We start from the raw sequence: 26,804 nt of genomic DNA on the forward strand, positions 1-26,804 counted from the left end.
ATAAAGAAGTCCTCCAACTGGACAAGACAATCTCAGTGAGGAATGGGCACAGAACTACGGGCACTTTTGCCAAGACCTACAACCGACCGAAAAGCGAAACGATGCTGAGCGTCACCAGTCACTGGGGACACACAGGCAGGACGCCCAGAGCCAGAGCACAGCAACGGTGCACGAGCTCGTGGAGGAACCGCAACCCTGAGGGGCGGAAGTGGGCGCCGCGGCTGCGCAACAGCCCGGTGGGAGCCGCACGCACACATGTGCACTTACACACGCACGTGCGCACATACATGCACACACGCACGCGCATGTGCACTCGCACACAGGCACACACACGCATGTGCACTTGCACATAGGCGCGCGCGCGCACACACGCAGCATTATCACGTGACCCAGCGGCTTCCGGCCGGGTGTGGAACCAGAGTTCGAAGCCGACCCACAGACAAATACTTGGGCACACATGGGGTTCACGGCAGCAGAAACCACCCAGACGCCCGCCGGCAGTGCACGGAGGGATGAGCCGTGTCCTGCGGCGCGGCAGAAAGTCCCTCGGCCCTCAGCAGGAGAAGAGCCGCCCGCGACGTGTGGGCGAGCTCCAGAAGCGTCGCGCCGAGCCACAGAAGCCGACACAGAAGGCCGAACCACAGGATTCCGTTTATGTGATGGACCCAGACAGACCCATGAGACACAAAGCAGGCTGGCAGCTGCCAGAGAGGCCAGGGAGGGGACTGGCTACATGACCCCGAGAACAGCACGTTTTTAAACTGACTATTATGGGAATGTCCCCTCCATCAGAAAACCCCAGACAAATCCCTCTGAGCAACCCGGCCCCAAGCAGACCCTGCTGCATGAGAGGGGGCATCGCGCGCACCCCACTTCCCCAGACACCTTTCGGTTGCTCCCCGTCCTCACGGTGACCAAGAAAAAGCACCTGCTGCTGCTTCTACCCACCCCGCTCCTGTCACGTGGGCGCCTCCACCTGGCTGGGCTCTGCTCGGATTTCCGTGCTGAAATGGGTTAGAAGAGAGTTCAAGAAAGCCATCTACTCTAACAAACCATAAATAGACCCACAGGGTCGCCAGGGCGTTAATGAAGGGGAACGAACACTCCTGCCGGCCGCGGGCTCGGCGCCGTCCACCTTCCCTGCTGCCCATCACGGGAGAGCAGAGCCAGCGGCGGGCGGGCGGCAGCATGGGGTGTGCGCTCGGGCTGTCGGACGCCACAGAGCACGGACCCCCGCAGGCGGCGTCAGAGCTGTACGGTGGCCCCGGCAGGCCCGGACTTTGTCTTCTGCTCCCGCTCCCGAGCGGCCACGAAGTTCAGCAGGTCGATGGCCGTGACGACACCGAACACCATCTGCCTCTTGCTGGACTTCCCGTCGCTGTGGTCTGAGGACGAACAAGGCAGGAGGGTGTAAAGGTGCCTCGGTGTGCACTCGGGGACCCATGGCCCTGCCCGCATCCGGGCCCGGCCGGTGCCTGAGTGTCCCCCCAGGAGGGCCCAAGCCGACCCCACCGGCAGCCGCCCTCCGACACGAGCCATCTGGGCGACGCCACACAGAGCAGGGTCCTGGCTTCTGCCCACCAGGCCTGCTGGGCCCCACGCCCCGTCTCACTCCTTCCTCTGTGGGGCCCCCTTGGTGGCCGGCACTCGTGTCCTGGCATGAAGTTCCAACCCTGCCCACACCCACGAACCACACCAGCTCACAGCTCCGAGCTGTCGTCAGACCCGGGTCCCTCTCACTCGGTGGCTGCCGCTGTGCTGCCAACCGGCAGAGGGTTTGGGGGATGGCTAATTTCACGTGTCCGCTTCGCTAAGTCACGGGCGCGCCAATACTTGGTCAAAAGTATTCTGGCTGTCTGGGTGAGCCTCAGTATTTGATGGGGTACGCGGGGTACACCAGATGCCCTCCATGGCCTGGTGAGCCGCGCCTTATCAGCCGAAGGCCTGAACAGAACACAAAGGCTGATGCCCCCTGAGTAACAAGAGAAGTTCCTATCTTTGGACTCAAACTGAGATATCGGCCCTTCTTGGGCCCTCAGCCTGCCCACTCACCCTGCAGCCCCTGGGACCTGCCAGCCTAGCATGTGAGCCAGTTTCTGATACTGAACCTCTCCCTACATCCACAAGTGCTGCTGGCGTCCCTGGAAAGCCGTGAGCGACACACGGAGGACCGGCAGAGCCGAGGAGCGGGTAGGAAGGGCCCAGGTCCCACCTCTCTGCCTAGTGTGGCCACTGAGGGCAGAGGTCACAGAGGGGAGGGGTTGGGAAGGCCCGGGGCACCAGGCACCTCAGGAAGAAACGTGGAACCCAGAAGAGCCAGCCCCGGGCACTGCAGGGAGCACAGGCAAAGGGGTCTGCAGGCGCCTCTGGGACCCGCCCTCCAGGCCCCTCCAGGAGAAAATCGTCCACAGCCGAGGCGTGCTAAGGGCCACGTGGTCCGTGATGACCGCTCGGCTCTGCCGGCGTGGCAGGAAGCGCTGTTGAGTGTGACTCTAAGAAAACTTTATTCCTGGACCCTGAGCTTGGACCTCCCAGCTCTTTCTCTTTTGTTTTGTTTTGTTTTTACTAGATGCTCAGATAGGAGTACATGTGGCACTAGGAGGAGGAACCCTCGCACGTAAGCTTGGGCTCTAGGACCCTGGACAGCCTCCTTTGCCCTCAGAGGCTGCGATTCTGACCCCGAGCTGCCTCCGGGGCGGGCAGGGCGTACATACCTGCGGGCCCCCCCACCACGCCCGGCAAGGCCAGGTCCCGTGCTGTGGAGCCAAGGACGGAAGAGGGGTTAGACTCGGGGCTGCCCGGGCCCCAAGAGCAGCCCTCTGTTGGGAGGGTGGGCAGATTCCAGGCCCCGCCCGATTCTTACTCCCCAGGCCTCATCGTCACCAGAACTGGACCGGCAGTCCTAAAGCCCCGCGGCCTCCCCAGCAGCGGACCCCCAGGCAGGCCCACAAGGGGGTCCCTCGGAGCCACAGTCCAAGGCCAGTGGGGGCTGAAGGTCGGCTCCCCACCAACTCCCAGATGCCCTTCTAGGGACGAGGGCCTTCCTGCCCGCACAGCTCACGGCAGGAAGGCGCACGGAACCTGGGGTCGGGCCGTGGTGGCCAGCGCCCCGCAGAGCTCCCGCCACCCCAGTCCCAGCCCAGCCTGGAGCCAGCCCTAGAGCCAGCCCTACTCACACTGGATCTGCTCGTGGACCACCAGGGCGAAGTGGTCCATCTCCAGGATGTGCGAGAGCTTGCCCAGCGGGTCCGTCAGGCGGATCTGGAAGAGAAGTGGTGCTCAGTGCACGCAGGGGCGGCCCAGCCGCGCTCCAACCCGGCCAGAGCCGGAGAGCGGCCGCCCCCGTGGGCGCTGTCGGCCCGGGTGTCCAGTGAAGGCAGCAGAGCCTAGGACAGGCTGGGCACTGCCCCAGAAGGGCCCCTGCAGCCTTTGCGGAGTCACAAATAAAACACAGGATGGAGAGAGCCGCACAATGAACGTGAGCAGACACGGAGACGGGCCACCGTCCCCGAAAGACACAGGATGTCCTGCACCTAACCCTGCGTGCACGCGGCCGGCAGAGCTTCCCGCAGTCTGAGCCCCGTTCCGTCTGGCCATTCTGGGAACGGTGAAACCGGCGAAAAGACGAGGGGCAAGCCGGGTGGGGAGGGGCTCACACGCAGTATCACTCGGAGGCACCGGTCACAGCCCGGAGACCCCAGGAGACCAAGACGGAACCCCCACCTCAGCCGGCCTTTACGAACAACGGACATCGGTCATGCCCCGCGACAGACGGGCAGCAGCACGAGACCTAACGAGAGGAGATGCTGCGGAGAAGGGGAATGTGGGAACTCAGCGCCGCACTGGGCGCCCGAGACGGAGGAGAACCCGCGGCGAGGAAGGACAAGGACACTCGGGTCCACCTTTCAGACACGAACACGAGCAGACCCGCCTCCGCGCGGCTTCAGCAAAACGTGTTTCCGACGAGATGGGGAAGGGGCTCAGGGGACTACAGAGCGGACAGAGGACCCAGGAAGGAAAAGCCACAGTGGGGATGGAAGCCAGCCATGGCCCGGAGACCCTGGTCCTCCAGGGCGGGGGGGACAAGGCCGGCCCATGGCGGTCCCCATCTCCAGGCCGGTCACCCCGCTCGGGCCACAGCTCACCACCAGCTGACCCCGCACCCAGGTCTAGGCAGGTCCAGCCCCTTGGGAAGGGCTGCCCGGACCCGCGTCCCCCCAAATACCAACATCACACCTCAGGAAAGACCTGAAATGAGGTTTCTTGGCCCAAACGCCTGGGAGCCGGGGAGCCATGTGACCTCACGTCCAGAGGGAAGATGTGTGCCGTCCGCGAGAGGCCTCACTGGCCCCAGACTCTACCTTCGTTTAGAAATCAGTCTGAGGAGGCTGTTCCGGGTCGGGGCTCCCTGACCTGGTGGGGCCCCGTCACACTCGTCCCTCCCGGGGAGGTGATGTTCGCAGTGATCGAAGGCGACCTCCCTGCGAGTTGAATTCATGCCTTTTGAAAGCTCTTTCCAGTTTTAAGGGGCCCGGAGGGAGAGGGGAGCACTGTGCGGCCCTCCGGCGGGGTCTTCTCCCCGCGAGGTCACACCGCGAGGTTCTCAGAAGGGGACTTACAGTCGGGGCGCCCGCAGCCCAGCCCCAAGGGTCACTTGGCATTAGCCGTGCACTCGGGTCATCTGTTCACGATCCCAGTAAAGTCCTTCATGGACCTGGACAGTCCTCTGTCCCCATGGCCTCCATGGGCGTCCGTTCCCTGGGAGGGGCTGCAGGGGCTCAATGACCCTCTCCAGCCACACAGCGAGGGGGTCCCGATCAGATGCGAGCTGCACAAGCCTAGCTGATTTCCAAACCGGCTGGCCACGCCAGAGCCCAGCCGGGGTGCCCTTCCCATCTGGCTCCGGTGACGGGGGCAACCTCCCGTGAGAAGACCCGTGCTCACGGGGCCGGGCAGAAAGGGTCAGCGGGGCCCCACCGTAGCCACGCCGGGTGCTGGGGCAGGCGGAGCACGGCAGCGCTGGCCTGCGGGAGCCGAGTGCCCCTGAATGCGCCTCGGCAGGTCTGACGTGACGTGGCCAAGACGACCGCGGGGGTCAGGGAGCGCCAGGGAGTTGGGGCGGCGGCTCACTGCCGGCACCCGCGACACGGGTCCCACCCAGGCTTTCTCCCGTGGCCCCTGCATTCGCCTCCAGACAGGATCTGGTCCACGGAAGCCTCGCACGCCTGGCAAAGGATGACTCCTGCCTCCATCCGCGCCAGCCCCGTGGTGCCCGGAGTGGAGCAGGCACACCAGGGCCCCTTCGCAGTTTGCTCCCGCCGGCCCTGCCCAGCATCTGGGTGGGAAGACACCGGGGTCCCCATACACAGAGACACTGAGGGTCCTGAAAGCAGCAGAGCCAGTGGGGGGCCCTGCCCGGGGCTCGGCCGTGCTATAAAGGCAGAGACCTGCCAGCGTGGCCTCTGAGGAAGGGAACAAAACAGACCTAGGTGGCAGGTGGCAGCCCCGCTCTGCCTGTCCGTGCTCAGGCTCTGCCAGCCACGTGCACGCACGAAACCCCAGCGGCCTCCTGCACAGAGACCCCCAGCAGTGAGAGGCAGAGGAGCCTCAGCGGCTTGCAGCAGGCCACAGTGCAGCGGCAGCCGTTTGCTGAGGGAGGGGCCAGGCGCCCATGGAATCAACCCCAAAAGGACTGAGGTGCCGTGGAGCCGGCAGGGGACGGACCGTGTGTGCGGCTCCCTGCGGATGGAGGACACATCAGGGAGCCGTGGGAAAGCAGCCGGACACGCGGCACACGCCACGCGCAAGGACACGACGGGCGTGGCCTCCGTGGCACTGGGGGTCGGGGAGTGCGGGAAGCCTTTGGGGTGACCGGTGATGGCGTCCGGTCCCAACTGTGAACTGGGATGTGTGGGACGTGCTCACCGCGTGGCAGTCACACCTCCCGAGACGGAAAGGAGGGAGCAGGATAGCTGGTGGCCGCGGGGCCCGTGGACAGGCCACCCGTGCTCAGCAGGGCTGGCCAGCCACATGCACGGGACACCGGGCTCAGGGGCGCGGAGGCCAGGCAGCCTCACGGTGCTCACGGACGAACGCACACGCAGACCAGAGCCGGGGCTCGGGGACTGCGAGGGGCAGGCCGGGGCAGCGGGGGTGCTCACAGTTGGAGGAAGCAGGCGGATGCAGAGGAGCGGGGGTGGGGGTCCAGGCCAGGGGGGCGAGCTCTCCTGGGGGTGGCGTGGCGGGGGGGCGGGGCTCTGCAGGCCCCGAGAGATGCGGTGGAAGTGGAAGCAGTACTCGATTCCGGCGGGCCCGCCGTGTGCCGGGGGAGGGGGGCAGCACCTTCGTCCCTGGGTAGGGGCCCAACCCCCGACCCCCAGGCCTCTCACGTGGAACAGTCAATGGCCCACCTTCCCCTCACCGCCAGGTGGAAGCCAGAGCGCTCGGGCCTCGGCGTGTTGGGCCCGTCACGGTCTCAGGACACCCGCGGGGTCCCCCCAGCCCCGGCACGTTCCCAGAATGTTCCAGTTCTCACTAGACAATCGGGCGCACCAGGGGTTCCTCATGAGTGTGCCCAGGAAAGGCGTGGCCCCGTGTTAGGGGACAGTGGTGCCCGAGAGGCCCAGCTGGCTCCCGACCCCCGGGGGCCACGCCGTGCCCTCCAGGCGGCGTCTCTGCTCATACCTGCTGGAACTGCCTGTACAGGACTTTCTGAACTTGGTCTGACGGCTGGACCTTCCCAGCGAGCAGGGACGACAGCATGTTGCCCAGGGTCACCATCCCCAGGATCGCCCTGGGGGTGGGGGACAGGCTCAGGGTCAGGGTCAGGGCTCAGGGCGTAGCCCCTTCCTTCCCCAGGGCAGAACATGCCCGGGGCCGCCCTCGGCCTCAGATGGTGCCCTCTGGCCAAGGGCGCAAGTCCTCTCAGACCTCAGCCAGCACAAGCAGGGCATATGGGGGGCAGAACGTGCCAACTGCTGGGTCCCCTGGGGGCTTCCGTTCTGACCAGCATCGAGGCCGCCCCCGGGACCTGGACTCCTGGGGTGCGCATGGGGGTCGTCTTGGGAGCCTGTGCACACGGGTCTCCTGTGTGTGGCCTGCCAGGCCTGGCGTGTCCCCCACCTGCCCCGGGGTGCACAGCAAGAGAGCCGTGGGACAGGGGGACCCCATCCGCAGGAGTGCACATGGCCCACTCCCCACCCTGGCAGCTGCGCAGCGACCACTCGTCCATCGGGCCCCCAACCGTGCTGCGGCGTGCACGGCGGCCACCGCCAACCCACTGGCATGTCCCGGCGGCCGCCCCGTCCCACAGTGCAGAGTGCAGTCCAGGTGGGGGTCGCAGACACTGACCCCGACTCGTCGACCACGGGCACCTGGTCGAAGCCCTTCTCGCGCAGGATCTCGATGGTGTGCTCACAGGTGACCGTGGGCAGCACAGTCAGCGGCGCCGACAGGCTCAGCTCCTGGACCCGGAGGTGCCACCACCTGAGCGACAGTGCAGGGCGGGCCGTGAACTGGGGGGACGGGAGGCGGGGACCAGGAGCACGTGCCCTGTGGCCACATGGGGGACTGTGGGGGCAGCGGTCCTCACCATGGCTTGGTCACCATGAAGTCTTCCTCCTTCAGGAAGCCCTTCTGCAGCATCCACTTGTCGCTCAGGAACTTGGACCTGCGGGCATCCGAGGTCACCAGGGTTTGCATGGAGGGTCTCGCTGCTCCTCTGCCCACCGGTGGGGGGGGCGGCGGCGCTCAGAGAGCCCGGCACTCCCCACTGGATGCCACGGTCCAGCAGAGACCCCGCCATGGCCGAGGCTGCAGGGGAGGGGGACCCCCGTGGGGACCCCGCGGGAGAGCTGGACAAGCAGCCCCCCGTGTCCGTGTCTGAACGAGCTCAGGGCACAGCAGCTCCGTCCCCGGACCTGGGCCAGCAGGGCCCTCGCGGCCCCAGGGGCACCTCGGCCCCAGCCCACTGCTGACACTCGGAGACAAAGGGAGCGCGACCCTCCTGGGGGTGAGGGACACCGGCCGCACCACGGCCACCTCATACGCAGTCACCCCCCACACCCGCCCCTCCTCTCACACCCCCTTCAGACTTTCTCGCACACGCGGCAGGCATGAGTCAGACGCTCCCCCTGACCGGGGCAGGTGAGCCGCCAGCTGCGGGCGTTTTGGCTGCAGGAGCCCAGACGTGACTCACGCCGCCCCCGGGGGAGCACCGGAGACACGTACCCCAGCCCCGGGCTGCGGAGCACACAGTGAGGGGCTGGTGGGCGGAGGGGGGTGTCTCTAGATCTCTGCCCCCCACAAGCCCGCTGCAGAGCACATGGGCCGGGGCCACCAGCCGGGTCTACGGTCTGCAGAGTCGGGACACAAGGTGAAAGGGTGGCAGAGGCCACTGGTCACATATTCCGCACCAGGTCCCACGGGGCCATCTGACCCCCCCGGGAGCGCCTCGGCCAGAGGCTGGACGGAGCTACAGGGGAGCGTGGAGGGCAGCAGGGAGGTGCGGTCACGGCCGCAGTCACCCTCCTCCCTCAACAGATGCTTTAGGCCAAACTGTCAAATGCATCCAGAAGACCCGAGGTGGGGACGAAACGGGAGGAGAAGCCACGGACTCCTGAGACCCCAAGGGGACCCCAAGGACCAGGAGGGTGGACACAGGGGCTGGGGGTGTCGTGCAGGCTCCCACCCCACCACGTTCTGCCTGCAGACGTCAGGGGAGGCTTGGCGGCGGGCCAGAGCACGGCCCGGAAGGACGGGACGACCCGGGCGGACGAGGGGGCGCATCTCACATGTAGTTGCGAACGGAGTCGGGCAGGATCACCACGCAGCGCTGGCCCTCCCGCAGCTCCTGGGCCGCCTTCACGGCCACCGACACGGCGCTGCCCGCACTGCCACCTGCGGAGCGGGACCGTGAGCGCGTGTGCATGTGTGCCCAGACGCGCTTTATTGGACCCCGGAGCGCCATCACCTGTGGCTACCTCTGCGGAGAGCACCCCGCTTCTCAGGGCCCCCTGCCCTGCTCTTACCGGCTAAGCTCTGCGTCGGCCCAGGCTTTCCTCACTTGGCCCTGTACCAGGGAAACCCAGAGACCCCATGGCGGGTTTCACAGAGCATGTGCCTGTCCCCTCCGTCCCGAAGCCCCTGGGGGTCAAAACTAAGCTGCTTCCCTCGGGGGCTGTGAGAGCTGGTGGGGAGTGTCGTCCCACCTCCCCTGCCCTATGTGACAGACGCCCTCCAGCCTCTCCCGGCCGGGGACTCAGTCGACGATGAGCCCCCACTCCAAGGTCAGTGCTGGGCTTGACTGGAAACACAAGTGTCCCAAGAGCCTTGGCCTCGCCCCCAGAAGAGGCCAGCATGGCTGATGCCATCGCCAGGGCTCTTCTCACGGGCTGGGGGACCCAGGCAGGAGGCAGACGCCCGGCGCGCGTCCGGACCCCGGTGCCTACTTCCCCAGGAGCGCGATGGCTACTTCCTCTCCCGTCAAGCTACTGGGGTCTGCTGTGTCCCCAGGCCCCTCACCACGCACGCTGCCCCCGAATCTGCGTGTCACGTCCCTGTTCTCACCAAGACCATTCAACACAGAGCACAGAGCACAGAGCACGTAGGGACCCAGAACACCAGCCCAGAGCCCCGCGCTCCCCGGCCTCCTGCCCTCCCGCGAGGAGGGTGCCCACCGAGCACTGAAGGGCGGGCGGGCAGCACCTGAGGAGCCCGGCTGCCACCCCCCACAGCCCCAGGAGGAGGGCGTCTCTCGCACCCCTGGACTGGAAGCGGGCAGAGGCCCCCCACTCACCGCACAGCAGGCCCTCCTGCGCGATCAGCATGCGGGCGAAGGCAAAGGCCTCCTCGTCCTTGCTCTTGAACCACCGATCCACCACCTGCGGCCGGGACCGAAGGCCTGGGGGGGGTGCGACCCGCCCCCTGCACCCCCGTATGTCCCCACGGGGCCCAGCCCAGACCCTCTCAAGAGCCTTGTCTGGGGTCCTCCTCCTCCGCCTCGCTCCCCTGCCCGAAGCACCTGGTGCTCCCTCCCTCTGCGGGGGCCTGACAGGCACACAAAGCTGGGTCTGACTGGCCACGTCCACGTCCGTGCCCAGCAAGGCCGTGGCACACACCTGTACAGTGCCGCCGGTTCCCCAGCCTTGACCGCCAAGACCGTGCTCCGCCCACCGTCCCGTGCAGTGCTCACGTCCCGGCGCCCCCTCCGTGGGAAAGCCTGTCCGAGGGCGCATGTCGCAGAGGGCTGGAGCCCCTTACGCGGAGGCGGCCCGGCTCTACCTACCGACCGGTCCAGCACCGTAGGGATGAAGTCGTAGCCAATGCCCTCCACCTCGTACACGGTCTGCTCCGTCTGGTTCAGCTCCTCGGGCTCCGCAAGGATGGAGCCCTCAGGATCCACCCCGATGATCTGCACAGCAGGCGGCGTTGGGGCCTGAGCTGGGCACAAGCCCCATCCGGCCAGGCCTGGCTTTCACCCAGGTGCCGGATCCCGACCCCAAGTGCCGGATCAAGATCGGCCCCTGGGGCATCGGTCTCATTCCCAGGCCTCAGGCCAAGCTGGAAACCCAGGAACCCACGCCCCCAGCCTTGGGCAGATTCCAAGGTAAACATTCACCTTGGGGCACTCAGGGGGGCCAGCATGTCGGGGGAAGGAGCCTCCCAGGGGAGAACCTGGTAGCAGGGCGCCCCAGGAAAACGCTGACTGGCCCTGTGGGGTCACAGCGCTGAAGGCTGTGGGGCCGAGAGGGCAGAGAACGGACCACCCGCTGGATGTTTCTACAAGCCCCTCCCCAGGTCTGGGCTAAACCCCAAATCCAGATGCCCTCCCAGATGCAGCACATGTGAGACCCAAGCCTGAGAGCTTAGAGCTTCTGGAACAGTCCTTTGGAGACCACCCAAGCCAACCGTCTGCCCCCAGAGCATCTGGGCACGTAGGTCATGGGCCACTCCCAGACCCGCACAGACACACTCCGGCCCCGACACAAGGCTGGAAGCAGAAATGGCAGGAACTCTCAGACCTAAAGCAGAGGCCGCTCTGCCAGCCAGATGCCCAGACGCCTGACGGGTCGGGTCCATCTCCAGCTGTGGCGGAGGCCACAGGGGAGAGACGCGCCCACGTCGGGGCCTGCGTCTCGGGGCGGGGCCGGCGTCCACGTGCCCCCACCTCCCGCCCGTCCGCAGCCGCGGGGTCACTCACCTTGCAACCCGGGCACTTCTCCTTCAGCTTCCTGGCGATGCCGGTGATGGTGCCACCCGTGCCCGCCGAAGCCACCAGCATGTCCAGCTTCCCTGATGGGAGAAGCTGCGTCAAGGGGACACCCTCGGGCCACAGCCCAGCCGACCCACCCCTTTTGCTTTTCTTAAAACTTTATTTATCTAGTTGAGAGAACGCACACGCGTGTGTGCATATGTGCAAGAACAGGGGAGCAGCAGAGGCAGAGGGAGAAGCAGGGTCCCCCTGAGCAGGGAGTCCGTGCTCGATCCCAGGCCCCCCGGGTCATGACCTGCGCCGAAGGCAGATGCTTCACCGACGAGCATCTACCCCCACCCCCACGCCTACCAACGGGTGACGTTGGTAGGCGTGAAGTGAAGGCTGGTTATGGGAAAGTTCCAGAGAACCGATTCTCGTGTTTCAACAGCCTTTCATTACAGCGCCAGATCTCTGAAAGCGTTCACGGCAACTGACCCCCGGGGCTTCATTCCAGTCTCAGCTGGCGGCCCACGGCCACGGCCACCCCGAAGTGGCCTGCGTCCCTCCGCGGAGGCTGCCCCTGGGGGACGGGGCCCGGGCAGCTGAGTCTGGCTGGGGACGGGACTAAGGGAACTGGGTTACAGAGGAGTCAGAGGACATCCCTGAGACTCGGCTCCAACGTCCCCCGCTCCCAGCCTGCTGAGGGGCGAGCTCCGACGGCCGCAGACAAGTCCGCGCAGGCACGCATGCCGGGGCAGACGCGGGTTTTTGCCAAGAGAGAGGGTGACCCAATGCTTGGAGCTCGCCGCCTGGCTCCTGGGCTTGGAACGTGGCTGCACAGAAGCCCACACCAGCACCAGACTCCGAGCAGAAAGCCAGCGGGGCCCACCGCCCCGCAACGACTCCCTCAAGTCTCTCTGGGAAATGGCCCGTCGGCAAACACCGCCATAGCCCCTCGAGACCTTGGCTCTGAACGTGTGGAAAGGAAGGAAACCAACCCCAGGTGCCACCACCCATTCAGAGCGGGGCTCGATGCCAAGTGCCCTTCCACAGTGTGAGCCCAGGGACGCGTCCAGCACCGGCTGGGGACACACGCGCTCCCTGAGCTCGGGAGACGCTACGCGTCTGGAGGGCAACTGCTGGGCACACAAACAGGACTGCTCGTGCCTGGTGTTAGAAGAGAGGCAAAGGCAAAGTCCAAAAAAGCACACCAGAGGGAGAAAACTTCTCTAAGGAGAGGCTTGGCAGAGCATGTCACAAAGTGGGGGCATCTGAGCTGGGTTTTGAAGGACGAATAGGAGTTTACCAGGGAGAGGATAAGGGACTCAAGACACTCCCAGGCAAGCAGGGGTAGAAGCCACGGAGGTGGACCACGAGGCGGGACAGGGTACACACCGTCACACTGCTGCAGGATCTCCTCGGCGGTCGTGTCATAGTGAGCAAGGGGGTTGCTGGCGTTGCGATACTGCGCAAAGACGGCGAGGTCAGACACACTAGGAGCTGCAGCCACAGCGCGGGAGGCGCACGGCTCAGAGCCGGGACGCTCCTGGCAGCTCCGGGGACAGTGGCCACAGCACGGGCAGTTCTGGGAACCTCAGCAGGCATGGAACACAAAATCCCATCTCCGGGAGCCCCGGGAGGGAAGCGTCCGGAGAAAAGGGTCTTGTGCATTTCACACCCATAAAGCACTTCCAGGGTCCCCTGCACAGGCCGTTCCAGCCCAGGGCCTGACCGGCCAAGACACCCCTGCTGCGGGCCAGGCACCCCTGCCGCCAGTGCGCCCTCCCGCCACCTCCCCCGCCCCCAAGAGAGGTCCCCGCCTCCGAGGGCACGACCGCCCCCAGCCCCACCCTCACCTGGTCCAGGATTTGAGAATTGGGGATCTCATTTCGGAGCCTCCACGCCACCCCCACGTGCGACTCGGGGGAGTCGAATCTGGCGGTGGTGGGTGTCCTCACGATCTCCGCCCCCAGGGCCCGCAGCACGTCCACCTGCAGAGGAACACAGAGGCCTGCGTGTCCCCCACCCTGCAACCAGGACCGGCATGCGGGGCGGCCCCGGGGGGAGGACCCCTGCCCCACCTTCTCGGTGCTCATCTTCTCCGGCATCACGATGACGCAGCGGTAGCCTTTCACGGCAGCAGCCAGGGCCAGGCCGATCCCTGGGGATGGGTGGGGGCGGTTTTTGAGAGGGGCAGCCCTTCCCCGCGACAGGGGCAGCTGGTGCAAACGGTCGAGGGAAGAGGCCAGCCAGACAGGCCAGCGGGCCGCAGCGGGTCGCCCGGGGCCAGGGGACCCTCCCGGCCTGTCCCGACACTCACCAGTGTTCCCGGACGTCGGCTCAATGATGGTGTCCCCGGGCTTCAGCGTCCCGGCCCGCTCGGCGTCCTCAATCATTCGCAGGCCGATCCGGTCCTTGACGCTCCCGCCCGCGTTGAAGAACTCGCACTTGGCCACTGGGAGCCAAGGATGGGTCAGGAGAGGACGCCCTGCGCCCCACCGGTCCCCCACCCCTGCCCCGTGCTCTGATACAGCCCGGATGTGGGGACAGACACGGTCTCTGCTGAGTCTGCAAACCGGCCCCTCTCCGTTCCCGCCTCCCACCTGCTCCTGGAGGGGGGGCCGGGCCGAAACTCCCACCTGCCTCCACCTGTGGGCCCCACGGCCCCTCCCCCTGAAGGAGACAAAGACCCCCGAGGAGCCCCTGCAGGGTGACGGGCCAGGAAAAGCCTCCGTGGGTGGGGGGCCTGGGGGTCCAGCCCCGCATCCCTGCGCGCCCCGAGCCAAGCACAGGACAGAGCGCGCCGGCACTCACGGAGCTCACACTTCAGGCCGAACTTCTTCCCGATCTTGTTCATTCTCACCATGGGGGTGTCCCCAATTTTCTTCAGGATATCTGGCAAGATTTTAGGGGATTTTGCCCTAAAACAGAAAGGTCCATGATTTTTCAGTCTTGGCACGTTGTCTTACGTCAGTCAAGTAAATCGAAGAACGGGGTTTCCCGGGATCCGAGGGAGGACAGAATCCACACGCAGGGAGGAACGTCACAGGCACACGCACGCCCGCACGCGCGCATGCCGCGGCAGGACATGTACGAGCCCCGCCTGGAGCTCGGCTCGGGGTCAGCTGCGCCAAGGTCGTGTCCTCGGCAGCAGGCGTCACAGGGTCCGGGCGCAGGGACGCAGGACCCCTCCGTAGGGTTTCTGCAACTTCTCACGTTAACGTTACTTCCAGATAAGGTCGCTGAAGGACAGCACTTTGACAAGGTCCCGGTGGATCTGTTCGGGGAGTCTTCTCTGGGGACCCTCACTTCCTCCCCTCTCTCAACCCAAGCCTCAGGGTTCCTGCTTTTCCTTTCCTCGATGAACGCACTGATGCCGACTGATGCACTAATGCACCGATGTGCGCGCCCCAGGGCCCCCAGGGCTGCCCGTCTGCCCACCAGGCTGGGGACAGTGGCTGCAGAGGGCTCGCACAGGGCACCTGGCGCCGTCTAGAAAATGCCAGGCCCTGGCAGTGTGAAGTACCACGCTCAAAAGCAAACCACAAAGACCACGGGGAAATCCCTGGTGCCCCTGGAGTCAGGGTCAGGGTGAATTCCGAGGCGGACCTCCAGCTCAGCGTGGGTCTCCGTACCACGGACCTGCTGTCCCCTCCCCGTTCCGGCGACCAGCTGCCTGTCCCCATTCTCCGGTGACAGGTGACAGGCGGGTGTGGACAGCCCAGCGGGCGCGGGTGTGCAAACCAGGATACGCGTACTTCCTGAAGGGCCCCCCGAACCCTCCTCCTTCCTCACCCTCGGGGACCGATGCCAATTCCGCACCCGCTTCCCGTCTGCGCCAAGGGTGTGCTCGCCCAACGGTCACCTGGGAACATGCCCCACAGACATGAGTTTCCAGAAATGCAGCCGCTTCCTACACCCCTGGCTCTCACGCACATTCTGGGGTTCTCAGACGCAGCAGGTCCACTGCTCCAGGAACCTGCTGTGGTCAGATTCCTGGCCCCATGCCCAGCGCCAGCGGGCCCAGCTTCCCAGGGGGTCCGGAAGCCCTAAGGAGGCAGCATTCCAGCCTGGGGGCCTGGACGAGCCAGAACCAGCCTCCCACTATAGCCTTCCCGAAGCTCAGAGGACACCCCGGGGGTGAGCTCAGCAGAGAGGCGCCTCACAGATGCGCGGCCAAAGGTGGAGCCTGGCTGGGGCCCAGGGCTCCTGACCTTGGCCTGGGAGGGAGGCCAGGACCTCAGTGTGAGGCGGGCGCTGATTCATCAACTAGCCAGAGGCACAGAGGTAAACAAGTTACCCCTGAATCATCCTGCCCCCCGCAGGGGCTGAGGCCCACCGGCTCTGGGCAGGAGAACCCGGGGTTCCTGATTCAGCACCAGGCCTTGGGGGGCAAACCCCGTCCCCCAGAAGCTTGCCTGAGGTGAGCAGCGCAGGAGCCTGAGAGAGAACCGAGCAGGGCCGAGCCTGGAGGCCTTCAGGAGGGTAACCCCACAGCATCTTCGGGTAAAGCACGCACCTCACCGCTGCGCCCACCCTGGCCCTCCTCCCACGCCCATTCCACCGGGAACCATCTAGAATCCCTCCCCCAGATGTCCCTGTGGCTTCGGTCTATCCAGACACGGCCCCCTCCCCCACCCAGCCCCAGCACACCTGCGCCCTCACCTGAGGCTCCCCAAGCTCCACGGGCCCCGGACCCCCGGGGTCTTGCATTCCCCCGGCCGGTCAGCCCCAACACCCTCGGAACTCTGGGCCTGAGCCGGAACGAGCATCACAGGGGACACCGGCCCCTTAAGGGCTTTTTAAGAGAATGGATCAGGCCGGTGTGTGAGATGCAGGTCTGACGCTATCTCACAGCCTGGGAAGAGAGCATCCTTTCCACCCCGGGCTTTCTGAGTTAGAGCTCGGGAGCCTGCAGGAACCTGGGTCTCTCTCTGCTGCCCCCCACCCCACGCCACCCCCGACCCCGGCAACCACGCCGCAGCCTCACCGCCCGTCTGCCCACGGCTGGGCTTTGCCTGGGATCCGAGGGCTCATCCTACCCCAGCAGCGGCCAACGTGGCCTCCTCCACTCCCAGCCCTGAAACTCGTCTGTTTGCAGCTTCTGGGACATTCGTCATCTCCGTCAGCTGAGGCCTGCACCCCCTCCAGCCCTCGCTTCTGACGTTCAAACTGGGGGTCACGAGCGCTGGTCCAGCAACGTCCCCGGGACAAACAGCACATGCCTGGGAGCACCTCCCGGACCTACCTGTCCCGCTTTCAGGATTATACCAAGGACACGAGACAACCCCGGGCACTCAGCTTTTATCCCGGGATAAGGACTTCTGTCCTTTTTTTCCTTTTCCCACAGACAGATCTCCTGAACCTACAACAGGTCACAGGTACCGTGGGTTTTCATTAGAGACAGAGTTTTCTGGGTGGCTCAGTGGGTTAAAGCCTCTGCCTTCGGCTCAGGTCATGGTCCCAGGGTCCTGGGATCGAGCCCCACATCGGGCTCTCTGCTCAGCGGGGAGCCTGCTTCCCTCTCTCTCTGCCTGCCTCTCTGCCTACTTGTGATCTCTGTCAAATAAATAATCTTAAAAAAAAAAAAAAATTAGGGAAAAAAAGTTTTCTACAGATAATTCTTCACATGAGATCATCACAAACATCCCAATACTCAATAAAAGGCCTAACGAGTTTCCACGCAACAGCCTCGGCCCAACCACGAAGGGGCCCGAGGCAGGAAAATATTTCCAATCAGAAGCGTTCATCACCTGATGCAGAAAAGCGCAGGCATGTTCCTAAGGACCAACACCCGCGGACTGGCCTCCCACACGAGGGGGCGGCCCGTGTGACGGGGCAGGAAACGTCTCCCCCACGGGTCGCTCCAAGTCTGCGGCTTGTTACGGGCTCAGCGTCGACCCTCGCTGCGCACGAGTCCAGGGGCCCGGCTACCGTGCAGACAAGCCCGGGCCTCTCGGAGCCTCGGCCCACTCCCCCCAACAGCGCCCCTGCCCCAGCTCACTGGCCCTCCGGAGGGATTTCGAGGGGGGACCACACCTCAGGCCAGGGGGCTCCCAGGAAACAACGTCCTCCCTTCCACTGCCCACTTACAAGGGGGCGTGGTGATGCGGAGAGTCGGAGACGGGCCTGCCCAGCTGCCAGGAGCACCTGCTTGGGGCATCGGGACGGATCCACAGACGTTCCTTGGCTTCTTTGTCCCCCGGGGCCCTCTTCTCCAGGCTCCCTTTCCCCAGCTGTGCCCCTGAGAGGTGGGGACACGCCATGGACCCGTCTGCTTGGGGCGTCTCGGAAGGCATCCTGGGATCTGCCAAAGGGAGGGGACAGAGTCCGTTCAGGCCGTTTCTAAACACCTGCCGCCAGACCTGGGGGGTTGGGCTCAGCTGGTCCCCCTGGGGTGGTGGGGGGGGTTGGGAACGAGTTTCAACTACAGCCCTGGCTGCTCCCCAAAACGTTAACACAGACCCACCGTGCGGGTCGGCACCCCACCCCCAGGCACAGACCGACCCCAACGACCGGGAAGGGAGAGTCTGGGCACCGCATCTGTGGCAGCGCGGCTCGCGGCGGGCGACAATGCCAACAAGACGGGGGTGGGAGCGGACACCGGGAGAAACAGCGCGGCGTCCCCGCAAGTCAGAAATAGTACTGGGCTATGAAAAAGCAGTAAAACTTCAAATTTCTTCTCAATACGAGGGCACGTGGGAGAAAAAAAGGGTTCCTATGTGGAGGTGACGCGTATCTTGACTGTAACTGTCAAAACGAACACAAAGTTGTAAAAAGGGCTTCGAATGGCATCTGTAGGGCAGGTTCGGTGGGGGGGGGGGGAGGGTCAGGGCCGCGGAGGGAGCTCAGTGAAGCGTCTGCCTTTGGCTCAGGTCATGATCTCGGGGTCCTCGGATCGAGCCCCACGCTGGGCCCTCTGTTCTGTGGGGAGCCTGCTTCCCCCCCTCTCTCTCCCTGCCTCTCTGCCTGCTTGTGATCTCTCCCTCTATGTCAAATTAATAAAATCTTAAAAGACAAAAACAAAACCACTCTGGAATCCGGTGGGTTTGGAAAAGTCCCTGCCAGAAGCTCACGGTAGGAGACCTGGCTCTGGGCCGTCTCTTGCGCACAGCCACACAGCTCCTCTGGGAAGCGGGAGGGACCCCAGATCCCAGACGTGCTGCCTCTGCTCCCCGAGAGCTCTGTAGGGCAGTTCCACTGTGAAAAGGCTGGGGGCCCCGGGGAACTGGGCTGAAGCTGTGCACAGGGCTCCTCCCCCAGAGATGCAAATCCACTCCCCTGCTCCCTTTCTCCTCTGGAGCTCACCTGGCCAGGTGACGGGCGAGGGCAGAGGCTGCCCCCCAGCTGGGTCCCTTTCCTCCAGCGCGGGTGGCCTGATGCAGCCCAGCCTAGCGGCTCCCCACAGAGACCCAAGCCAGAGCCTGCCAGCAGGGAGTTAAGAGGGTCGGGACCCTTTGCAAGTCATACCCCTTGGGAATCCTGCAGGCCCAGGCTCCCCCCAAGCCTGGGGCATTCTGAGAGAAACCAGCTCCCAGCTGTCCTGCCCTGCGGCATCCTTAGAGCGGTGGTTCCCTCAAGGGAACCACGGACTTCTACTGGGGTCAGACCTTCCCTGAACCCACTCGAGGACCTCCTTCTTCCTCCTTCTGGAAACACCTAAGCAGAACAACACCTGTTCCCCAGCAGTCGCAGAGTCGCCTGTGGGCAGGTGACCTGCTTCTGGCAGAAGCCCCCGTCACCAACGGCGCTCCCCATGAAGGGCCGGCAGCCCCCATGCCCGGTAGGCGCCCGCTGGGCCGCAGGACTGCCACGGACCGGCCACCCACGCCTTTCTGGCGACTGACCTCGCCTGGCGCAACCTGCGGCCCGGTAGGAGCTGCTGGGTCCACTGACGGAAGCCGAGCGAGTCTCCGTGGCCCCCAAAAGCACTGGGTCGCGCGCTCTCTCGGGGAGCGGTCCGAACCCGCGGGCCTCACCTGCGGAGGCGGCCTCACCTCGAGCCGCCCGGCGGGCTCTCGCCTCACCTTAAACCGCAAGACCCCCCACCCCCGTGAGGACGGCCCGAGTGCACCCTGTGCTCTGCAGACACGCACCAGTCGACCCCGTGTTTGGGGGTGGGGGTGGTCAGGGTCAAGGGCGCAGGGGTGCTAAACTTCTCCCTTGAAGTGGGAGTTTTCAGGCGTGAGAGCGAAGCCCGGAGGGGCAGTCCGGGATACGCACGCCCAGGTCACCTGGAGGAGCTCCGAGTTTTGCGTTCCCGCCCACTCCCCAGTCCGGCCGTCCGCCTCGCTTAGGGTTCGGGGAAGTGGGGGTTCAGGGCATCCTCCCCCCACCCCGCGTCCCCTCCCCCCGTGGACACCCGCTCACGTGCCGCCCACGCAACTCCGTCAATATTTACTCCCGCCTCCTACAACTGGGAAAGGAGCATTTGCGAAACAGCCCTTTCCCGTCCAAAAAAGCAGCGAAAACTCAATGATCGCACCCCGCCCCCGCCCCCACCCCATTCGCTCCACAGCCACGGGAGTCGGGGGGCAGGCCCGGGGCCGCGTGCACGCGGCATCCACAGTTTCACGACCGCCCGGGGGCGCGGGACGCCAGCCCCGCTCCGCCGCGTGCGGCTGGAGATGATGCAACTCCGGGGGGGGCGATCCGGGCCCCCGACCCGGGCCCCCAGCCCGAGCCTCCGGCCCATTGGCGGGGCGGATCTCGGCCCGGCGGGCGCTCACCTGGACGGGGACGCGAGAAAGCGGCGCGGGGCGGGAGCGTCCGGGCGCGGGAGCTGCGGGCCCGACTCTGCTCACCCGAGCCGCGAACCTGGAACTGCGGGGCCACCGGGACCTCGCGGCCGACGGTGCGCGCAGGCGATTGGCCGAGAGGCGGGGGCGGGGGCCGGCGCGCGGCCAATCCCGAGTGCGGAGCGCCCCGCCCGCCGCCGCGCGTGTCCCCGCCCCTCCCTCTCGCCTCATCCCTCTCCCGCCCCCAACTCCCTGCCCCCCTGCCCAGCCCCGGGTCCGGCACCCCGCCCCCACCCACACTGCAGGGCCGCGCGGCCGGGACCCCGCCCCCAACTCCCCGCCCCCACTGTCCAGGCGCCGGGCCAGGACCCCACCCCCTCCCCCGCCCCCAACTCCGCGCCCTCACTGCACAGCCGCAGGGCCGGGACCCCGCCCCCACTGCCCAGGCCCAGGGCCAGGACCCCGCCCCTCGTTCCCCTTCCCCCTCCCCTCACCACCCCCCACCCCAGGCCTCCAACTCCCCGCCCCCACTGCACAGCCGCAGGGCTGGGACCCCACCCCTCCCCCGCCCCAGTGTCCAACCGCGGGCCCTCGTCGCGGTTTCTACTCCGCTTTCACGCGTCCGCCGGCCGGGAGCCCCTTTGCCCTCCTCTCCCCCCGGTTCCTCGGACACCGCCCCGCCCCTGCCCGTCCCCAGGACCCCCCACCAGAACCGCAGACTCCAGGGGTGCGGACACTGCGTACTCGGTTCTGTTTTACGTGGTGACCTGCTTGCTCTGTCGATAAGACGCGCGCCCTCCGGAGCGGGGGAGGGGCTTGTCCTGCCGCGAGGCTGGGGCTCCGCAGAACCGCGTCCGCCAGGTCCCCCCACGCCGGCCCTGGTTCCCGCGGCCTCGGTCAGGGGGGCGCCCAGCGGGAACGCGGCACCCGGGCTCTGGCTTCCCCGCGGCGGGGTCCCCGGGACTGATTTCTGCCCTCCGTGGTGCAGGTGCCCCGCGGCCCCAGAGCTTGCCCTCGGAGCCTTTCCGCCCAGTCCCGGCACTGGGAAGGAACCGGAGCTCGCCGGAAGCTTGGCCTGAAGTCACAAACGCCGCTCAGAAACACATGTCACCCAAGCGCTCCCCATCAACGCTGGCTGCCGCCCCGAGGGCGCCCTGGGGTCACAGGGAAGGCCACCCCCAACAGGATTTCAAACCTGTGTGCTCTTGACTTCTAAGGAGCCGGCCTCGTGGGGTTCTGGGGCGGACCGGCACCTGTGGGACTGACAGGCACAGGACTGACAGTCCACAGGTGTGGACAGAGGCGGAAGCATCCTTGGCTCAGCCCAGGTGGGGCTTCTGTCCCAGGCTCTGGAAACTCACGGAAACTCAAATGGCCTCTGTCCCTGGGGTGCTCTATTCCAGGAGGGGGGCCCGCAACAAGGTCCCGTTTCACAACAAAAGTTCCACTAATGTGAAGAACGAGGAAGACCTGAATGGAAGGGGGTGTGATGTCAGGCGCTCCAGAAGGTGCCCCAGACAGGTGACAGGTGACCGGAGGAGCCGGTCTTGTTCTCAAGGAGGAATGTTCTGTGCTGAAAACAGCCAGGGCGCTAATGCCTGGGGCAGGAACGAGCCCGGGGGCTGGAAGAACCCAGGAAAGGTCAGTGTGTCCCTGCGGCCCAGCAAGGGACAGGAGTGGGGGAGGGGGCGGCGGGCCAAGAGGACAGGGTCCAGCCTTCAGCCGCCACCCTCGGGGCCCTTGGACAGTTTCAAACTAGGGAGTGTTTATTTATTTATTTAGAAGATTTGATTTAGTCATTTGACAGCACACACAGGAGCCTGGAAGAGAAAGAACCAGGCTCCCCGCTGAGCAGGGAGGCCGATGCGGGGCTCGATCCCAGGACCCTGGGACCAGGACCTCAGCCGAGGCAGACGTCCTTCTAAGAGAAGTTGGGGCCCCTGAGGCACAGACGGAAGTCATGCTGGCACAGGAGGAGGGACTCGGGCTGCACCCCACTGCCGCCCCACCCTAGCTGGGCGTGGCAGGAGGGCCCCTCCCCTGAAGCCTGGGGGGTGGGCCCTGCCGGCGCCTTTTGGACTTCTAGCCTCCAGAAGCAAGAGACAAGAAATTTGCGTCGTTTTAAGCTATCTGCGTTTGTAGTGATTTGCTATGGTGCCCAGGTACTAAAAAAAGCTTTAAAATGTTGACAGAATTTCAGACTGTCAGGAAAGGGGCAGGAACCATAAGAATTCCCAGATGCCCTTCACCCATTTTCCAAGTGTTCAATTTTTTAAAGATCATATTTTTGAGTCATCTCTACAACCGTCGTGGGGCTCGAACTCGTGACTCCGCGATGAACTGTCGTGGGCTGCACCAACCGAGCCGGCTGGGCGCCTCCAAAGGTCACATTCCCACTGCGTCTTCTCCACGCTGGGTCTCTGCCTGTCTCCGTAGTGAGAACGCGAGCGCGCACGGTCTGTCCATCCGTGAACCAGCTGGCTCTTCTGGATGGGTCACAGGAAGCCGCAGACCTGGTTTCCCTTTCCCCCTACTTCAGCGTCTATTTCTGAATAACAGAATCGTTTTCCATGAGCTCCAGCCAGCGGTCAAAGTCAAGAAGTTAAGCTACAACTGCTTGAAATAAATTTAGTCTTTAAAAGACAACCAAACCAGAGATGAAGTCACCGGTGATACAGACCCCAGGGTCGAACCAACGGTCCCTCTGTCGACAGTCCCCATGGTGCCGGGCACTGTGAGCTAGTCCCGGACGTCTGAGCTCCTGTGGGCGCTCTTCTGTGAAGCCACGGGCATTGGTGACGTGTACAGGACAGACGTCTTGTAGGACGTCCCCGATGTGTCTGATGTTTTCTCGTGACTGGCGCGGGGATGGCCTCCTGGGGGAAGGCATGGGGGCGGGGGGACGGAGGACAGAGGGGTGTCTGCGTGGCCCCTCTCCGGCCACTGGGATTCTCTGTGAAGGTATGGGTCTTACGCTTCGTAACTGATAAGACTCTTTGCAGAGATGCTTCGGAAATACCCCGTGACCTTCTCAAGCTCGGCATCCTCTGGGGGAAGCTTCCTTGGAGAGTCCGCCTGAATCGGTTTCAGCGACAGTGGTGGCCAAGGGGGGTGTTCTAGGTCCGGGCCCCTTCTGCCTTTGTTACTTGGCACTCGGACACAGCAGAGGTGCCTTGCCCCACTCCCGCACCTACGCACTGATCTACACCCGTGTGCACTCAGGTCCGTTATTTTTTTTAAAGGTTTCATGTATTTATTTAACAGAGAGACGGCGGGAGCAGTGGGGTTGGGGGTGGGATGGGGGAAGGGCAGAGGGAGAGGGAGAAGCAGGCTCCCTGCTGAGCAAGAAGCTGGATGTGGGACTCCATCCCAGAACCCTGGGATCATGACCTGAGCCAGAAGCCACCCAGGCGCCCTAACGCCGTTTTCTGTCACGCGAGGTGTTTCAGGCCCATGTGGATGCCCGGCCCCCGTCCTGGGATAGGGAGGTTTCTCCAATGGGCCCGAACTCCTCTATGGAGGTCTCAACCCCCACACCTAAGAATGTAACCCTGTTTGTAGGTCATTAGTTAATGAGGTGACAAAGCAAAAATGAGGCCATTCGGGTGACCAACATTTGGCCATGGTCCTCTGACCTCTTCTCGCCTTACCCTGCCTCGCCCACCCTAGCCCGCCCCAGCTTGGGTCTGCCTCACCAGGTTTAGGGGGTTTTTTGTTTTGTTTTGTTTTTAGTATTTTATTTATTTATTTGACAGACAGAGATCACAAGCAGGCAGAGAGGCAGGCAGAGGTGGGGGGAAGCAGGCTCCCCGCTGAGCAGAGCCCGATGTGGGGCTCGATCCCAGGACCCTGACATCATGACCTGAGCCGAAGGCAGAGGCTTATCACCAGGTTTAGGTTTAGCAAGAATCCTGCTAAGTGAGTTTAGAGAGGAAGCCCCACATTCAATCGCCATCATACCTGATCACGTGCCTCACGCCCCCTGACTCCCCACCGCATGGAGAAGCCCCTGGCCCCCATCCCCGCATTTAACACGAATCTGCCCCGCCCTTGCGCCCCCTGCCCCCTGGTGGTCTGCCGCAGCTGTCCTCTTGTTGGGGCTGAGCCCAAACTCTCTCCCTACGGTCACAGGCCCACTGCCCAGGGTCTTGACTAGCGTCTCTCATGTGGGGACGCACAGCTGGCCCAGCGTGTCACTCTTGATCTCGGGGTCGCAAGTTCCAGCCCCGCACTGGGGGTAGAGGTCACTTAAAGGAAGTCTTCCCTACCGTTTCATCCAGAGTTGGAATAAGATTCTTAACCGAGAGGGGGGCTGGGCTTAAACAACACATGTTTAGTTCTCCTGTCTCGGAGGCTGAAGCTCCAAGAGGAGGTGGGGGCATGGCGAGGGCTCCTCCCTTGGCTCGCGCACACGGTGGGGGGCAGGCGGGGACCCAGAGCTCCTGTCTTGTCTTAGGCACCGAGCCATCGCCCGGGCCTCACCCTCTGCCTGCTGCTCTGCCTACTTGTGGTCTCTCCCTCTCTGTCAAATGAATAAATAAAATCTTTAAAAAAGAGAGAGACTGCACAAGCACAAGCAGGGGGAGCCAGGGAGGGGAAGTAGGCTCCCCACTGAGCAGGGAGCCCAATGCGCGGCTCGATCCCAGGACCCTGAGATCATGACCTGAGCCGAAGGCAGACACAGAACCAACTGAGCCACCCGGGCGCCCCCCCCCCCATGGCTTTAATTCTTATGTTTAGGTTTCTGACCCATTTTGAATTAATTTTTTGTTTATGGTGTGAGGTAAGAGTCCAACCTTCTTCCTCTGAACGTAGATAAGCAGCAGTCCTACCACGTTTGTGGGAGAGACCTTTACTTCCCAGCTGACCAGGGGGGCACGGCTCTTTCTGGACCCTCAGTTCTGTCCCGCTGGCCCCTGTGTCTGCCTTCATGCCAGGCCCACACCAGGTTCATTGCCGTGACTTGCAGTAGGTCCAGAGATCAGGAACTGCGAGTCGTCCTGCTTTGTTGAGAATTTCTCGGATCTTTGGGGTCTTTAAAATGCCACATGAACCTCAGGATCAGCTTCTCTCTTTCTGCAGGAAGGCCGTTCGGACGTGGTAGGGATTATGTGGGATCTGCAGACTGCCACGGTGGGGGCAGGTACTGCCATCTTAGCAAAGGGAAACGTTCCAGTCCGTGCACACGGCCGGCTTTCCGTTTGTTTGGGTCTTCTTCAATTCCTTTCAGCAATGTTTTGTAATTTTCAGTGCGCAAGTCCTGCACTTTCTTGATTAAAAGTACTCCCAACCATGGTAGGCCTTCGGCTGTGGGGAGTGAGTCCATGAACATGGGATGCCTCTCTCTTTAGGCCTCCCTTACTTCTTTCCGTGACGTTTTGTCACAATCAGCATGTGAGTTTTATAGTCTCAACTTTTTTTTTTTAAAGATTTTATTTATTTATTTGACAGACAGAGATCACAAGTAGGCAGAGAGGCAGGCAGAGAGAGAGGAGGAAGCAGGCTCCCCGCTGAGCAGAGAGTCCGATGTGGGACTCGATCCCAGGACCCTGAGATCATGACCTGAGCCGAAGGCAGTGGCTTAACCCACTGAGCCACCCAGGTGCCCCTAGTCTCAACTTTTTACACTACTTGTGAGCTCTACACCTTGTAAAAGGGGCCTCGTGGGTAAAAGGGCTTCCATGGGGTCCTTCTCCTGTCCTCCTGGGCACTCACCTGCGTTCCACCTTCTGTTACTGACCGTCTTGCTCCTGTAACTAACGGTTACTGAGCACTTGCTACGTGCGTGCTGGGCGCTCACTGTTCAGGAACTTTCCCTAAATTAGCAACGTATTCTTACCATCACAGACCTCACATCACTTCATCTTCACCAGACCGAGGAGAAAAATGAGAAAAACGGAAGGTCCGGGGACTCGCCCAGCCTCTGCAGCTAGTGGCGAGCAGAGCCGGGGTTCGGACCCACAATTCAGGCTCCTGGTCTCTGCTCCTTTACCCCCGAGGCAAGGGCAGTCAGCCCAGCCCTGGGTTACATCAGCCTGAACCAGGTAAAGCTGCTGTTTGATCTTATTTGACCTACAAACAATGGCAATTTCATGTGATTCGACTTGTTTAAAAAAACAAAAGGGCCTGGGATTTGCAGCAGGTGCCCGAGTCTATGCGCCCTCCCAGTGCAGATGGAGATGTTGGTGCCCGTGTGCTCCCCCCAAAGGAGGCTCCAGCCGTGAGTGGGCCAAGTTCGTGCCCCGCGTCTTCTGAGGAGAAGAATGCAGCCTGCCCGAGATGGGTCCCACGTCGGGGCGAGAGCTCCTGTGCCCGCTCTGACAGGAAGCCCCCAGGGGGCCCCAAGGGCCACACTGCGCACGTCTGGGAGTCATCCGGCCTGTCAGGAGCCCCCGCCAGGACGGGCGCGGGGCTGACGGATCCCGGGCCAGGGACCTCTCCTGAGGGCCGTGTGCCCTTGGCCTGGCTCTGTTTTCGGGCCTGTCCTGCTGCTCCCGGAGCATGGGAAGGCAGCCACCTGGTGGGCAAGCTTCCATCACCTGAGATGAGGTGGAGCGGAGGCCTTGAACTTGGACGAGGGAAGGCGACCCAGCCGCGGGCGTGGGAGGAGCGCTGTCCGACCACAGCCTCGTCCTCACCCACCTCCTGCACAGCTGCTGCGGGGACTCCCGGGCCTGGACGTCAGGGGAGACGGCTGTGGGGAGGCAAGGCCCCGCTGTAGACGCTCTGCGGTCTCGCTTGTTCGACACCTTGTCGGGACAGAGGCCTCACTCTGTGGAGCCAGGAGCCCCGGGGGGCAGTGGCTGGTGGACAGCAGCCTTAATGGAGGTTGGGCCCCTTCCCAGCCCACTCTGGGCCCCGCCGGCATCTCC

The 26,804-nt window shown here is 64.1% G+C and overlaps 1 protein-coding gene across 4 annotated transcripts; it reads right to left on the bottom strand.

The window, feature by feature from the left end:
• Positions 1–632: 632 nt before the first annotated feature.
• On the bottom strand, positions 633–21,226 carry CBS (cystathionine beta-synthase). Of its 4 annotated transcripts, none has more exons than XM_032356250.1 (17): positions 21,128–21,226; positions 17,288–17,501; positions 14,009–14,115; positions 13,515–13,649; positions 13,276–13,355; positions 13,051–13,185; positions 12,590–12,659; positions 11,201–11,292; positions 10,286–10,411; positions 9,797–9,881; positions 8,793–8,898; positions 7,592–7,669; positions 7,351–7,485; positions 6,685–6,793; positions 3,177–3,261; positions 2,715–2,756; positions 633–1,385 (listed from the first exon to the last, which is right to left on the bottom strand). In XM_032356250.1, exons 2-17 carry the CDS (start codon positions 17,491–17,493, stop codon positions 1,246–1,248), a joined length of 1,731 nt encoding a protein of 576 aa, XP_032212141.1. In that variant the 5' UTR covers positions 17,494–17,501; positions 21,128–21,226; the 3' UTR covers positions 633–1,245. The 4 variants fall into 4 exon arrangements, with proteins under 4 accessions (XP_032212141.1, XP_032212138.1, XP_032212139.1 ...); XM_032356247.1 differs by lacking the exon at positions 21,128–21,226 and adding an exon at positions 19,924–20,061; XM_032356248.1 differs by lacking the exon at positions 21,128–21,226 and adding an exon at positions 18,503–18,635.
• Positions 21,227–26,804: the final 5,578 nt, after the last annotated feature.

This window comes from Mustela erminea, chromosome 1, assembly GCF_009829155.1.
Source record: "Mustela erminea isolate mMusErm1 chromosome 1, mMusErm1.Pri, whole genome shotgun sequence".
NCBI lineage: Eukaryota > Metazoa > Chordata > Mammalia > Carnivora > Mustelidae > Mustela > Mustela erminea.